This window comes from Carcharhinus amblyrhynchos, chromosome 8 (genome assembly GCF_965287045.1).
Source record: "Carcharhinus amblyrhynchos chromosome 8, sCarAmb.v2.hapA, whole genome shotgun sequence".
In the NCBI taxonomy this organism is placed as follows: Eukaryota; Metazoa; Chordata; class Chondrichthyes; order Carcharhiniformes; family Carcharhinidae; genus Carcharhinus; species Carcharhinus amblyrhynchos.
The window spans coordinates 90,877,508-90,893,613 of record NC_137331.1 but is presented as its reverse complement, the minus strand read 5'-3'; the positions used below and the strand labels follow the sequence as shown (position 1 = coordinate 90,893,613).

At 44.1% G+C, this 16,106-nt stretch overlaps 1 protein-coding gene across 1 annotated transcript in view; it reads right to left on the bottom strand.

Annotated features, from left to right (window-relative positions):
* tmem71 (transmembrane protein 71) overlaps positions 1 to 16,106 on the bottom strand; it is a 39,893-nt gene that overhangs the window by 9,629 nt on the left and 14,158 nt on the right. Inside the window, exons 2-9 of the mRNA XM_080194970.1 lie at positions 14,259 to 14,358; positions 13,163 to 13,223; positions 10,711 to 10,914; positions 5,705 to 5,877; positions 3,458 to 3,652; positions 493 to 568; positions 333 to 397; positions 174 to 241 (exon numbers count right to left, since the gene is read on the bottom strand). Coding sequence (XP_080051096.1) covers positions 174 to 241; positions 333 to 397; positions 493 to 568; positions 3,458 to 3,652; positions 5,705 to 5,877; positions 10,711 to 10,914; positions 13,163 to 13,223; positions 14,259 to 14,298 — 882 coding nt within the window. The 5' untranslated portion in view covers positions 14,299 to 14,358. The remainder of the gene's footprint in view (positions 1 to 173; positions 242 to 332; positions 398 to 492; positions 569 to 3,457; positions 3,653 to 5,704; positions 5,878 to 10,710; positions 10,915 to 13,162; positions 13,224 to 14,258; positions 14,359 to 16,106) is intronic.

Genomic DNA, 16,106 nt, shown 5'->3' with positions numbered 1-16,106 from the left:
CTTTGTCAACAATTGGTAAGTGACAACAACAGGCAGATTCATGAGCTCAAATCAATAACCCATGGCTGAGCTTCAAGTGCTCCAAGGCATGTTCTCTTGCTACTGTTGCTCCCTACCCTTTAAAATGAATGGATTTAAACCCCCCAAAAAATAATTGTAAATTGTTGTCCTACCTCGGTTTGTTTATGATGCAAGATGTTGTGGGATTTAATAAAGCAGGGATACGCAGACTTTGCTGTATCTGTCACAAGCAAAAAAGGTTGTGAATTGGAATTCAGCACACCAGAAGTTTCTGAAAAAACTCATTATTGACTGTAAGCAATTGTACTTACGCAGCACAGCTGTAAACACCAGCATAGTCATGAGTAATACTGCAACCACTCCTCCAAAAAACCATCTGTTGAAGAATTAGTACATCACATTGAAGGTTAGAGCACTCGCCACAACATTTGAGAACAAATTTTTCATCTAAAGATCTCAGAATTCCCATACCTTGCAAACACGGCGACACATATTGAGAGGGCTAAAATGATCAGGTGGAAAAAGAAATTCTTGATGGTCATAGAATCTGAAATAGAATCAATAATGCCTTTTTAACTAATACAAACCATACAGGAGGGTTAATTTAATAAAGGACAAAGCTAAACCAATGTTTAACTAATATAGGGCGATATGAAAAAATATTCAACACAACCATTAATGCTGCAGATTTAAATGCATGCCACCAAATTCAGTATGGAAAGCAAGTATGCAGCCAAAATTCCACGTGCATTGATCGTATCCTCGTTATCAGCCATCAAATGCGTAAATCAGGAGCAAAAGACCTATAGTGAAATCACACATATACAACTGACCACCTTTTACAGGCTCCTGCCTGACATGTTTTTGGATATGGGGAGGGGGTTTTGGGGCCATGCCACTTTCTTCCAACCCAGCCACGAGCTCACCCTCAAAATACACGTGGTGGATGGTGCCAAAATCGGCAGCTCACTGTCTTATTTGGATGAGTGGTCAAGGTTCAACTAGACTTCTCACCAAGCCAACTGATGCTGACAATACGCTGCCCACACCATAAAGTATTTGGTATGGACAGTTGGGCGGGAGTGAGTGCCCAATTCTTAAATTCTTTCAAAGGGTAGAAAGAGATAGGGGTCTATCTACCCTTTGCAACTGGGAGCAGTACCCTGCAAGAGAGAGGACCGCCTTTCTTCCTACTTACCTTCAGCCTTAAACCTACCACCTCCATCCCCCACCTCCCTTCCTAACCTGCCCAAAGCCTCCCAGACCAAGATGCCTTGTTCCTGGAGATCCCTGGGTCTTCTTCTTGTTCCGTTTGCAGTCCCAGCACTGACCACAATAGGCTCTTGGCGTTGCCATGACAGATGGAGCTGCCAGCTAATTAATTCAGTTCCTGAGGGCAGGATTCTCCAGTGAGGAGCAAAATTCACTGTCAGCCCTTATTTAGCTGCTTAGCCTGCCTGCAGCATGTCATGGCTGCTTGATTCAGGAAGGTGACTGTATTAAGGTGTCTGCATCGCAGTCAGTGGTTGTACACAGGATCCTGATGCAATTTTTAGATATTGAAGGACACAGCAACAGGGCAGCACAGTGGCGCACTGGTTAGCACTGCTGCCTCACAGCATCAGGGACCTGGGTTCGATTTCCGGCATGGGTCACTGTCTGTGTGGAGTTTGCATGTTCTCCCCATGCCTGCATGGGTTTCCTCCAGGTGCTCCGGCTTCCTGCCCCAGTCCAAAAGACGTGCTGGTTAGGTGCATTGACCATGCTAAATTCTCCCTCAGTTTACCTGAACAGGCGCTGGAGTGTGGCAACTAGGCTATTTTCACAGTAACTTCATTGCAGGGTTAACTATAAACCTACTTGTGACAATAATAAATAAACTTCAGTCTGCATCGCGTTCACTCTCTTCATTGACTGTACATGCAGAGAGACCCAACACTCAGAAAAGGAGCTGCACCAGTCCCTTTCGTTCTCACTTCTAACCTCACATCCACGGGAGAATCATTGGGTTTCCCACATCTGTGATGATTCACAAACTGGGTTCAATGTTCACAGCTGATGAATGTCAGGTTAGTGAGAGCCAATCAATAAAATAGCATAGACTTTTCGCTGTGGATATCAGGAAGGTATATGGGATATAAAAACAGAAAATGCTGGAAAATCTCAGCAAGTCTGACACCATCGTTGGAGAGGGAACTTTGTGTCTGGATGACCCTTTGTCAGAGGGGATACTTGCCTTTACTATGTTACACTATATGGGATTGTTACCTTTATTAGCCGAGGCATAGAGTATAAGAGTAGGGAATCTATGATGGAGCCGTATAAAACTCTCGTTAGGCCACAGCTAGAAGACTGTGTGACGTTCTAGTCGCCATATTATAGGAAGGATTGCAATGGAAAGGGTGCAGGGGAGATTCACCAGGATGCTGGCCCGGGCTGAAATATTTCAGCTATGAAGGCTTGGGGGGTTGGGGGTGGTGGTGCTCGTGCTGGTGGTGGTGGCTGGGGTGGAGTTGGGGGGGGGGGGGGTGGGCGGCGTGACCTGATTTGGGTGTATAAAATTATGAGGGACATAGACAGGGTAGATAGAAAGGAACTTTTTCCTTGAGGAGAGGTGTCAATAACCACAGGCATAGATTTAAGGTAATGGGCAGGAGATTTAGAGGGGATTTGAGAAAAAGCTTTTTCACCCAGAGGGCAGTGGGAATCTGGAACTCACTACCTGGAAGGGTGGTAGTTGGAGGGGGAACATCATAACATTTAACAAGCATTTAGATGAGCACTTGAAACGCCATAGCATACAAGGCTATGGGCCAGATGCTGGAAAATTAGAATAGATAGGCTAGCACAGACACGACGGGCTGAATGGCCTCACTTTGTGCTGTAAAATTCTATGGCCCTTTGTCTATCAGTAGTTCAAATCAGTCCCTATATTTCTTTTGCTAATTGGATTGTACTTACCTTCATTATGCGCATATTTCATTTACCATGCTGATGGGGAGATGAAGTGGAATCTGAATTGCCTCTCTGGCCCTCTCCAATATGACAACATCATATCATAAACAAAATTAACATTTTCTGCTTGAACCATACTTTCTGTATTGCACAGAGGAATCATTTCAACTGGCTCCATCTCTTGGCAACACAAAGCCTGATCGGATGTGACTGTAAGTCAGGGGGCAGTAATACCCTATCCCAGTGCTGGTGGCGTCTCTATGCTGATGGGAAGCTGTCCAAACTTACTGCTGAGTTTTTCTACTGGGAGTAAGGTTTTGGGCTGGCTTTGATGAACAAGTGACCGCAACAATAAAACATGGATCTGAAAACTACCAGAGCAAGTTACAAGACAGCGGCTGGAGATCTCAGTGACCGAGTGGCTTCTCCACAAACGGTTCACAGTTTACAACATTCTTATCAAATCGACATGGAAACCCACCTGGATTTTTTGGCATGTTACCAAAGAAGCACTTTGCGGGATGTAACTGGGAATGAGAAGTAAGTTCTAAAAAGCTTCCTGTAGATTTGTTCATCGATAGGCTTTCTCCAGAGTAGGCTTCACCATGAATTGAGGGCAGATTCTCTTCCGATAGCCAGGATGTACCATTGGAGGGCAAATCAACACTGCCTCCTCCTGAAACAACACAGAGCATCACAGCCTTTCAATCATATGACCAATTCTTTTGTCAGAAGTTCAAACATTCTATTTTCTTATAATCTAATTTGTTCCAACAGGAGCAACAAAAGGAAAAATGTTGCAAAAGGAGGAAATCAGAAATCTAAATAGAAAATGCTTGACAAACGGAACAAATCCACCTGTACCTGAGGGGGAAAGTGGGAGCCATGATGTGGAGATGTTGGCACTGGACTGGGGTAGGCACAATAAATAGTCTCACAACACCAGGTTAAAGTCAAAGAACAAAGAAGAAAGAAAATTACAGCAGAGGATCAGGCCCTTCGGCCCTCCAAGCCTGCATCAACCATGCTGCCCGACTTAACTAAAACCCCCTACACTTCCGGGGACCATATCCCTCTATTCCCATCTCATTCATGTACTTGTCAAGGTGCCCCTTAAAAGTGACTACAGTATCCACTTCCATTACCTCCCCCACAGCAACGAGTTCCAGGCACCCACCACTCTCTGTGTAAAAAGTCTGCCTTGTACATCTCTTTTAAAACTTGCTCCTCACGCCTATGCCCCCCAGTAATTCATTCTTCCACCTTGGGAAAAAGCTTCTGACTATCCACTCTGTCCATGCTTCTCATAATCTTGTAGATTTCTATCAGGTCACCCCTCAACCTTCATCTTCCAGTGAGAACAAACCAAGTTTCTCCAACCTCTCCTCATGGCTAATGCCCTCCATACCAGGCAACATTCTGGAAAATCTTTTCTGTACCCTGATGTCACTTGATAAGAACATAAGAACATAAGAAATAGGAGCAGGAGTAGGCCATCTAGCCCTTCAAGCCTGCCCCGCCATTCAATAAGATCATGGCTGATCTGTTGTGGCTCAGTTCCACTTTCCCGCCCTCTCCCCATAACCCTTAATCCCCTCTCTTATCAAAAACCCATCAACCCGCGTCTTAAAAATATTTAGCGAGGCAGCCTCCACCACTTCAACGGGCAGAGAATTCCAGAGATTCACCACCCTTTGAGTGAAGAAGTTCCTCCTCAACTCCGTTCTAAACCGCCCCCCCTTTATCTTGAGGCTTGAAGCACTCTGAAAGCCTGTGCCACCAAATAAACTTGTTGGACTTTAACCTAGTGTTGTGAGACTTCTTACTGAAGGGGAAAGAACAGCCAAGTAATTGCCTCAAATGATTTTCAGTTTAAGATTCTGCAGACAGGTGGCTGGCTAAAACGTTAACCTTCCTTCTTCAGATACTGAGGTGGAAATTTGCTCATTTTTGGATCAGTAAGAAGTCTCACAACACACAGGTTTATTTGGAATCACGAGCTTTCGGAGTTCTGCTCCTTCATCACCCCAGTCCAATGCCGGCACCTCCACATCAATTTTGGATCAGAGATATGTGGAGCACTATGAGCACATGCCAGAAGCTTGAGGCCTGAGTCTCATCCAAAACTAGGCCTCAGGCCTTGCTGGATTATTGTTGGTCAGCTGGAGCTGCAATTGGGCTTGCCTCGGCAGCTCAGCGCTTTCACAGGGATAAAGTGAGGCTGTGACCTCTCCAGAAGGGTGCTGAGGTTGGGCCTGGAAGACCCGGGAGGATGATCAGCAGAGCAGTGATCAGATGGTGTTAATATGGGAGACGTATCAATCAGGAAACTGCCCACATCATATACATATGCCTGTTTCAGGCACAGGTCTCAAATGCCTATACTTCAACCTTTTCCAATGTTGTGGGCAGCATAACTCCTAAGCATACAATGTGCCATAATGATCACTTAGGCACCTGTTTTATGCCTGTAAAATTGGTGGTGTGTCACTAAATTTCTGGACCACATTCAACACTAGGTTGCATTTCCTGAACTTTTTCCCTCTACTAGCAACAGATGACACAGGCACCCTGCTGTGTCTCAACTGAGAAGGGACTGCGCAGGTTTTGAATAGGGGGTTAAAAATGTATTTGTGCCACTACTAAGTCATTAATTAAGGACCATTTCGAAAAATAAAATTCCTACCGCGCTCTTTCCTACTCACATGCAGTTGCTGAAACAACATACCTTGATTGTTACTGAAATTGGAGTCAAAGTCACTTCCCCCATCAATCCAAGAGGATTCTGCAAGAGGATAGTCAGGTGTACTGAAAAGACTGCCATTCAGCCAGGAACTGGAGGAATCCATTGCAAAAAGGCTGGCAAAGGATCTACGAACCCTCTTCTTCCGTCGGAAAATCCTGCAGAATTAAAAAGAAGTTATTTTAGGAAACAGTATAAGGTGGAATATTAGGCTGCATGCTGAATGTTATGAATTTCAGTTACCCCTATCCATCAGTTTCATGCCAACACTATAGTTAAGAAAGCCCACCAATGCCTCTTCTTCCTCAGGAGGCTAAGGAAATTTGACACATCCACTACAACTCTCACCAACTTATACAGATGCACCATAGAAAGCATTCTTTCTGGTTGTATCATAGCATGGTATGGACCTTGCTCTGCCCAAGACTGCAAAAACTACAAAGGGTCGTGAACAAAACCCAGTCCATCACACAAATCAGCCTCCTACCCATTGGTCTGTCTACCCTCTTGCTGCCTCAGAAAAGCAGCCAGCATAATCAAGGACTCTACATACCCTGGACATACCAGCCGGTATTTTACCACTAGGGATTGGGGAGGGTGCAACTCGCAGAACGGAATTCTTTGCTGGCTTCGGGTGGGATTTTACTAGCCTCACCTGAGTCAGGTTGTAAAATGCTGGCCACTCTCTTCCGTCTTCATGGAAAATGATACAAAAGTCTGAGGACACATACCAACCAATTCAAGAACAGCTTCTTCTCTGCTGCCACCAGACTTTTGAATGGACCTACTTTGCAATAAGTTGATATTTCTCTACATCCTAGCTATGGCTATAATACTACGTTCTGCACTCTCTCCTTTCCTTCTCTGTGTACGGTATGCTTTGTTTGTTTAGCAAGAAACAATACTTAGAACTGGATGACCCTTCATCCAGCTCTGACGAAGGGTCATCCAGACTCGAAACGTTGGTTTTATTCTCTCTCCTCAGATGCTGTCAGACCTGCTGAGATTTTCCAGCCTTTTCTGTTTTTGCTTCAGATTCTGGCATCTGCAATGTCTTGGTTTAATCTTTCCATTCTGTCAGCCTGGGGTTAGGTTTGACTGCAACTCCCAAAGGTCAAAGCCAAATTTCAAAAGTGCTCCTTCTCTGTTTATTTGCGTTCCTCACACTCTTCTGTATGTCACCCTCAGGGCATAAGTGCAACCATATAGACTAAAAAGATCCATCATCGTCACCTTCTCAGGAGCAGCTACAGATGGGCAATAAAATTCACCTTCGACAGCAGAAGTGAATAATTGACTCGATTCCTTGCAATTGATCACATTTCTCTTTTATTCAAACTGTCTAAACATCCTTCAATTTTCTGCAGGGTCTCTAACTAATAAACATTGGAACTGTACATTGTATTACAGCTTAGAACGCACTAAAGTCCATCAGATCTATGCATGATAAGGAAAAAAGTGCTTTACTATGAAGAAACAGCACCAGACTCTCTGACTTCACTGCTTCTCCAGTGGTAGTTTGTGAATAATTAGAAATAGGTGTTTTCTAACTTACGCAAGGATATTTTGGCCTTGGAGGGAGTGCAGAGGAGGTTTACTAGGCTGATACCGGAGTTGAGGGGGTTGAGCTATGAGGAGAGGCTGAATAAACTAGGCTTGTACTCGTTAGAGTTTAGAAGAATGAGGGGAGATCTCATTGAGACGTATAAGATGATGAATGGGATGGATAGGATAGAGGTCGAGAGACTCTTCCCGCTCAGAAAGGATAGTAGGACTAGGGGGCGCAGCCTCAAGATAAAGGGGGGGTGCGGTTTAGAATGGAGTTAAGGAGGAACTTCTTCACTCAAAGGGTGGTGAATCTCTGGAATTCTTTGCCCATTGAAGTGGTGGAGGCTGCCTCGCTAAATATTTTTAAGACGCGGGTTGATGGGTTTTTGATAAGCGAGGGGATTAAGGGTTATGGGGAGAGGGCGGGAAAGTGGAACTGAGCCACGACAGATCAGCCATGATCTTATTGAATGGCGGGGCAGGCTCGAAGGGCTAGATGGCCTACTCCTGCTCCTATTTCTTATGTTCTTATGTTCTCTTGATTTAAATGCTCCTAAGAAGCCATTTATCTTGCATGGTATTTTAAAATTCGCCAATAGATAGGAAAAACTGGACTTCACATATAACATTTGCCATCATATATTCATTACAGGTGCAGAAGGAGGCCATTCAGCCCATCATGCCTGCATCAATTCTCAAATGAGCATAATGACTTTGTGCCATTCTCTTGCTTTTCCCCCGTACCCCTGCACATTGTTTCTTTTCAAACAACCATCTGATATCCTCTTGACTGCCTCGAGTGAACATGCCTCCACTTCTCTTACAGGGAGTGTGTTTCAGACCTGGACCTTGCTTGTGCAAAACAAAATAGTTTTTGCCCACATCACATTTTCTTCTTTTGCAAATCACTTTAAACCTTGTTCTTGATCCTTGCACGAGCAGCAACGATTCCTCACTACCTGCTCAGTAAACCTTTCTCTGTCAGTCAATACTGTTTCTTCTCTTCTGCTAGTGCGAACTTTGGCATAGCTTCTACCTGCTGTTACAAATACTCATTTTTCTCCTCTTCATTTCACTCTCAGTTCTGCCCTCCATCTCTGTGAACTCCAGTGTAAACACTCTTAACTGCTAGACAGTTTCATTGTTATGTTCCTCTCTGGCCAATCATGCTATTTCTAGCAGGTTACATCTTGCAGGTCTCAAGCACTCATCCTTAAGTGTCTCTGTTTCTTTCCGTGAACATTCTTTCTGTCCCACAGATGGATTTAATTGCACTTGAACTGCCTCCACTTGTTACGACTTTGGGCTTTTCAAGTGCTATTTCTCACACCAAGCATAAAGTATCGCTCTCACAGACACATTCACGCTCCCTATGAATTGTAAGGGGATTTCACTTGTGACGTCATCTGGAGATAGAATGCCAAGCTTGAACAATCAAGCCTTTGTATGCCAAAAAAGCTCACTGGAAATTAGAATGGGGTGGCACATATTCTTCAAATTTCACTGGACTAGTAACTCTGACAGACCACAGGGGAGAAATTTATCAGACCCTGGTTTTGGGGTAAAATCAACTTGTGGGAGGGGGTGTTATTTTTCAGAGCTGTCCTGCTGAATTGGAGATCGCAAAGCATTACACACACTGTGGAAATGCAAATTTAGATCCATATTTCTATTCTGGTTCCACCAAAGTACTGCAGCTCTCTATTACATAAGGCCCACCCATCTCCTTTACTTCACCACCAACCCCCCCCCCCCCCCCCCCCCCACCCCACTCCCAGCTCCTCAGGACCTACCAGCAGGCCAGCTTGGCATCACAGCCCTTTGATCTGATCAGACTCTGACTGACAGGCTGCTCAGGGCACACAATGCTGTTCACTGGTTGAATACAGTCAAGGCTCAAGACCTAATTTAGGTTTTTAAAAATGTCTAATTATTAGTGTCGCAAGCAAACTTACATTAACATTGTAATAAAGTTACTGCGAAAAGCTGCAAGTTGCCACATTCCGGTGCCTGTTCGGGTACACTGAGGGAGAATTTAGCACGGCCAGTACATCTAACCAGCATGCCTTTCGGATTGTGGAAGGAAACCAGAGCACCTGGAGGAAACCCACAGTCACAGGGAGAACATGCAGGGTCCACACAGACAGTCACCCAAGCGAATCAAACCTGTGTCCCTGGAGCTGTGAGGCAGCAGCGCTAACCATTGTGCCACTGTGCCGCCCCTGAGGTTAAGTCTCAAATTAGTGTCTCAGGGCAGGGAAGTGGTCCAAATTTATTAAGAAGGAAAAATAAAGCAAAAACTAGGGAGAAGTAAAAGCAATCAGCAGATTTTATTGGATTTTAATAAAGGATTGTTAATATTGAAGCTGATTTTATGGATGTGCGCTAATGTGGGGATCTTCATCAGGCAGACAAAAGTCATGTGCAGTGTGCCCACAGGTTCCGGATACTTACAGCAAAGACGCATCTTCAAACAGCCTCTTGTTATATAAAATAAATCACCATATTGTACACATAGTCCAGAGGCTGTACTCAGTGGTACTGAAACTGAGCCAAATTATGGACTGCGACTTTGTATCTGGATTTGGCATTTTGGCCTAGTCAAGTGGAATATTGTGAGAAACACAGCTCACAGTTAAACAATTTAGTCAAGTCAAGTTCTGAAGGAGCAAGATTTTATTTGATGTTCTTGCAAGACCGGGTATCTAGCGAAATAGGCACACTTTACATAAAGCGGCAGCACATTTTATACTTTTTTTACAAGCATTGTAATGGCTTTGCAATATGTTGTTCTCCCCTAATTGGTGGTCCCTGTCCCATCTATGTGTTGTCATTCCCCTATTGGCTCGAGGTGCCCCAAGTTTCCATCCCCTCTACTCCCCATCTAACCAGGTCTCCTGTTATCACAAGAGTGCATCAGCAAACTCATCCATCTTATCCAACACTGTTACATGTCCAGTTCAGATTGGCGGTAATCAATCCTTTGCCAACTTAATCACTGCTGTCCCAACCATCTCAGTGACCTTTTCCCCTTTTATGCTTAGTTGTAAAAACACATCTTGCAGACCATTTGCTTTTTGTAACTTGGCCTCTTACATTCCTGCAGGATGTGGTGTATGCTTCACTGCACATCACACCTCTGACGTTATCTCCACATCACAGGCAGTCTTTTTATTATCCCTAACTATTGCTGTGTTAGCAGCGTCGGACCTTCTGTCCTATGTTTGTGACTAAACTCACAGTTGTTTCCATAATGTGGGTTACCAATGTGCCTGGCTATATCCAGTCTATTTAACTTTAAGCTATTTCTCTGTGCTCTACAGATACGTGTGTTAACAGCATCTTTACCTATTGCTCACAGATATCATTTCTGGAGCCATGCTGTATGCTTTGTTCTCGCTGCATTACAATTGGCCACAGTAATCATAGCAGGAGCCACCTACCGTACGAGGTTTTCCTTGTAACTGATGTTTATCTTGGACGGCGTGAGGGTGAGATTGCCTTCCTCATCCATGAAGCTCTCCTCACTGAGATCATAGTAGCCATTCATTAGCAGGCGAGGGCTCCGACGGCACATGCAGGGGGACCCACTCAGTGGATTTATGTGGCAAGGTGAGCAGGAGTTTTCACTGGCCATTGGTGAAAACCTTGAATGGACAAAGAACATCAGTAAGAGAACAGACCAAAATATTATTAACTGAAGTTAGCGCACGGAAATTTGCAACATGGAGGTGACGCAGAGTGGATCTTTTCAGTGGTTCTCATGCTCAGAGTGGGCCACCCATGGTTAGGTTGGGATTGCTCGAATGTCAGGTCCACAGGGACAAAACTGGGGAATAAACTTCAGGTAATTTCGGTGCTGCTCCCAACTTCATGGCACAAATTTGGCAGAAGGTGAGAGACCCTCAAGGAAATTCCAAACCCCCCATAGTCTTCTATGCCAACATGAGCTCAAAACTGGAATTTTTTTTATATTCCAAAAATATACTTTATTCATAAAAATCTCAAATAAACTATTGCAAATCTACATGGCTTTGAATTGCAAACAATGCAGAATCAAAACGTTTTTACAGATTTATACAAATTACAATCATTACATTTCAATACTTAAAACTATATACATGCCTTAATAAATAACTGTGTGCCGTTATTGCTCAGATTGGCACACAGTCACCCAGGTCGAGGGTATTCTGCAGTTCCCGGGCCCTCGGTCTGCCTCCGTTAAAAGGCCTTCTTTACTCAGTCTTTTGACAAACCTCTTGGCTTTTAAAACAGGGCCTAGGGATCGCTTAGTTTCCACTGACCAACTTCCCTTTTCTTAATGCTTTCCGACAATGGTCCAGTTCTGCACAATTACCTTGCCTCTCAAATTATTTTTAACCTTTCATTGCCCATTTCAAACCATCCCTCAAAGCAGTTTTCCCACCGTCCCATTGGAATACATAAATGATTGTGCCAATAAGGGAGGAATTTAATTTAATGATGGGGTCCCGCCCACTGGTTGGAGAACCAGTGTGAACCAGTGGGAATCCTGCCCCCAAGAGCTGCTCCCCAATCAGAGGCTGCTATCGAGTACTGTCAGCACCACCAGGAGCAGAGCCCACTGCCAGTACAACATTCGGGCCTACTTTGTAGATTGCCACTGGATCCCCAGGTAGAGGTGAGTGCGGGCAGGTTGGGGGAAGGGGGCTTGTCGGTGAGGTGTTGTTGGAAACAAGGAGAAATGACTTTCAGTGGACTCTCCTTCCTGATGCTGGGTCCCTTGGTCAAGCGCAGAGTGCCTGAGAATGAGAGATTGTACCTAGTAACTGCAGGCACTCCTAAGAGGGTTTTCTCTGTGTCTGTCTCTCAGCAAGGTGAATCCCCATCCACTGCTTGTTTAATATCAGCAATGGTGGGATGGGACCCTTAAGTGACTCCTCAATTGGAGCGCAGGCAGGAAGGCTACCGTTATACCCTGACTTTGATCAGAGGGAGGAGGGTAGATGGCAAAATGCTCTCCAGCCCTGTCAAATGACAGATTAGCTTCCAAAGAACATTAAATTCTGCCCTGAGTGTTTGATCATTTCAGTTTACACCAACTTCATAGAAGATAATCCCCACAGTGCAGAAGGAGGACATTTGGTCCATCAAATTTGCGCTACCAACTACCCCTCCCGTAACCCAACATATTTACCTCACTAACCCCTCAAACTTATGCATCCTGGACAATTTAGCATAGCCAATGCACATCTTTGGACAGTGGGAGGAAACTGGAACACCCAGAGGAAACCCATGCAGACATGGGGAGAATGTGCAAAGTTCGCACAGACAGTGATCCAAGTCAGGAATCGAACCCAGGTCCCTGGAGCTGTGAGGCAGCAGTGCTAACCATTGTGCTGCCGTCCCGCCCAAAAGCATATGCATTAAAGCAGTGACTCTCTATCAAGATGACACTATAATGTGGAATTTTGTCCTCTTCACTGAATATGCAAATAGAACAATTCCCCTTTCATGAAAGGAAACCTTTATTTTCAGTGCATTACAGACCCATTTAAGTGAGTCAAGATTGTGATAAAATGGCACAAGGCTTCCTTTTTGCCCAAAACAAAAAAAAATAGTCAATCAACTACTCATTCCATAGTATGGAATCTCACAACACCAGGTTAAAGTCCAACAGGTTTATTTGGTAGCACAAGCTTTCAGAGCGCTGCTCCTCCATCAGGTGAGTCCTGATTGTTTATTCACAAAGCCAGTGCAGACACAATGGGCTGAATGGCCTCCTTCTGCGATGTACCAATTCTGTGATTCTGTAATAATAAATACTTAATACAAGTTCTCTTATGAATTAAACACGTCAAAGCCAATGTTAATAAGCAAGTAAACTATAACATGCACCACAGTGCATCAAATTACCTCTGGAGAGTCTCTTTAGAGGATAACTCGTTCTGAACTTCCTCTGGGATCATCTGTGGAACTGCCACAAGCAACAAGTAGGTCAAGCTTGTTATAAGACATGGTGAGAAAGTTAAACTGAAAACAACTTGAACAACAACTTGAAAGAACACTAACTGTATTCATTTATACAAGCGCTGTACGTGGAGCGGAATGTCTCAAAATACATAACATTAAAAGGATTGGGTTATAACCAGGTGACGAAAAGTGCTTGGTGGACCTAGTATAAAAAAGCACTTCAAAATTAAAGATAACCAACTTAGGTTTCTTTGAAAGAATGAGGCCTGCTTTGCAGCAGAAATTGTGCTTTGAAAAAAGTTATCAGCTTTCATTTTGCGAGACCTACAGTTGGAATGAAGTCAATTCTCACAGTGACAATATCAGCCGATTCAACACAATTCAACCCTTCAATTCAACAATTTCAGTATGTAACACGCCAGTTTCCCTGGGAATTACTACCAGGTCACTCTCCCTGAGTCAAGGCAATGGTTTCACCTAGCTCACTCCTCCACAACCAAAGTCAGCTCATCCAATGTAAAAAAGTTGAGGGAGGGAAATCACAGACTGAAGGCTGGCTTGCAGGCACAGCCACCAATGATGGTGCAAAGGCAAGAGGCTAAAGTTAGAGGAATACAGAGTCCTAATTAGGTTGCCGGTCAGAAGGAGGTCCTAGAGATGGAGAGAGATGAGGCCATGAGGGATTTGAACACAAGGATGAGAATGATCAATTTCAGGCATTGCAAGTACAGGGATAACGGGACAATGGAACTTGGTACAAGTAAGGTTGCAGCAGAATTATCGATGAGTTGAGATATAGATGGTAGAAGGTGGGAAGTTTGCAAGTAGCGTGTTAAACTAGTTGAGTTGGGGTAACAAAGGCATGGGTGAGGATTTCAGTATCAAATGGTCTGACACAAAGATTGAGACAGGAAATATTCAAGCCATAACCCTTGCTATCAAAGATAAAAGGAGCCACAGAGAAAGTCCATAATATTTCCATATGTAGAAGGCTGAACAAAATACAGTTACACAGTTTCATGCATTCGATTTTTGTTACCAGGTAATGAGCTCGACAGATATGGTGACACAGGATGCATTTTTGATTCTTGTCCAGTCTTCAAGAGTCAGGTGCTGAATGAAAAGCAGGTGAAGGACAGCTAAAAAATAAACATATATGCAAATGATTCAGATATGATCTTAATAATTCACCCAAAATATCATACCTTAATGAAACCCTTGAATACAGTATCAATAATAACCCAAGGTCTTTTGGACCATGGAATCCCTACAGTGTAGAAGGAGGCCATTCAGCCCATCTGGTCTGTGCTAATGATAATCACGCCCAGGCCCTGTGCCCATAACCCCACATATTCACCTTGCCAATCCCCCTGAAACTAGTGGCAATTTAGCATGGCCAGTCAATCTAACTCGTGCATCTTTGGACTGTGGGAGGAAACCTGAGCACCCGGAGGAAACACACACAGACACGGGGAGAATGTGCAAACTCCACACAGACAGTGGCCTGAGGCCAGAATTGAACCTGAGTCCCTGGTGCCAACATTCCTGTTAACTCCTACAAACCCTTAGTTTATCCATGGCCCCCGAGTCCTCTCCAGTGCCCCCTGAGCAGAGCGAAATACATGATCACTCACCTCAAAATCCCCCTCAGAGGTGAAAGCACCAAGTTCAACTTTATGCAGAGCTGTTGTAAATGGTGCTGATGTGATGTCACTGCCACTCGTGGTTCTGCTCCCTATCCAGAGAACCTTGCTTTCGGGCACCCCCTTAAGCTCTTCAGCCCCTTTCTCTGCACTTTGTAGTGACAAGGCTATTTAAATGCTCTCTTTAAGTCCAGGTCACGTTCTGCCAATAATTGTTTTCGGATTATGGAGTTGTTCATTCCACACACCAATCTGTCTCTCAACATTTCATTCAGAGGTGTCCCAAATTTACAATATACAGCCAGTTTCCACAATCTGGGCAAAAATTCTGGATTGGGCTCCCTGGGAGTTCTCCCTGTTGTCTTTGGTGTATGACACAAGGTTTAGTTCATAGTGATTTTTAACCAAATCTGAAAGTTCATTAAAAGTGCCTGGATAAAACAGGTTTTTTCATTCATCTGAACACTGGGGCTGCACATGCTGTGAGCAAGATTTCTTTCTGTCTTTTATCTTCCTCAATCTTGTTTGCCCAGAAGATGTGTACAATTTTTGTCTCCTTACTTGAGAAAGAATATACTGGCACTGGAGGGGGTGCAAAGGAGGTTCACTAGGTTGATTCCAGAATTGAGGTGTTGGTTTATGAGGAGAGACTGAGTAAACTGGGGCTATACTCATTGGAATGCAGGAGAATGACGGGAAATCTAATAGAAACATGTAAGATTATGAAGGGAATAGATAAGGTAGAAGCAGGGAAGTTGTTTCCACTGGCAGGTGAAACTAGAACTAGAGGGCATGGCCTCAAAATAAGGGGGAGCAGATTTAGGACTGAGTTGAGAAGGAACTTCTTCACACAAAGGGTTGTGAATCTGTGGAATTCCCTGCCCAGTGAAACAGTTGAGGCTACCTCATTGAATGTTTTAAAGGCAAGGATAGATAAATTCTTGAACGGTAAAGGAATCAAGGTGAGTGGGCGGATAAGTGGAGTTGAGTCCACGAAAAGATCAGCCATGATCTTATTGAATTGGGAAGCAGGCTCAAGGGGCCAGATGGCCTACTCCTGCTCCTAGTTCTTATGTAGCTCATGTGCTCTATATATTGAGCCCAGTCTTCTCTGTTCATGTCATAAGCTTCAAGTTTACCAAAGAAAGGCATTTCTTTTCTTACCAAGGATGAAACAATGCTTTCTGTTCAATGATAGGTTAACAGGAGTAGGAAAAAGAAATCCCATCCTCATTGCCAGTTTA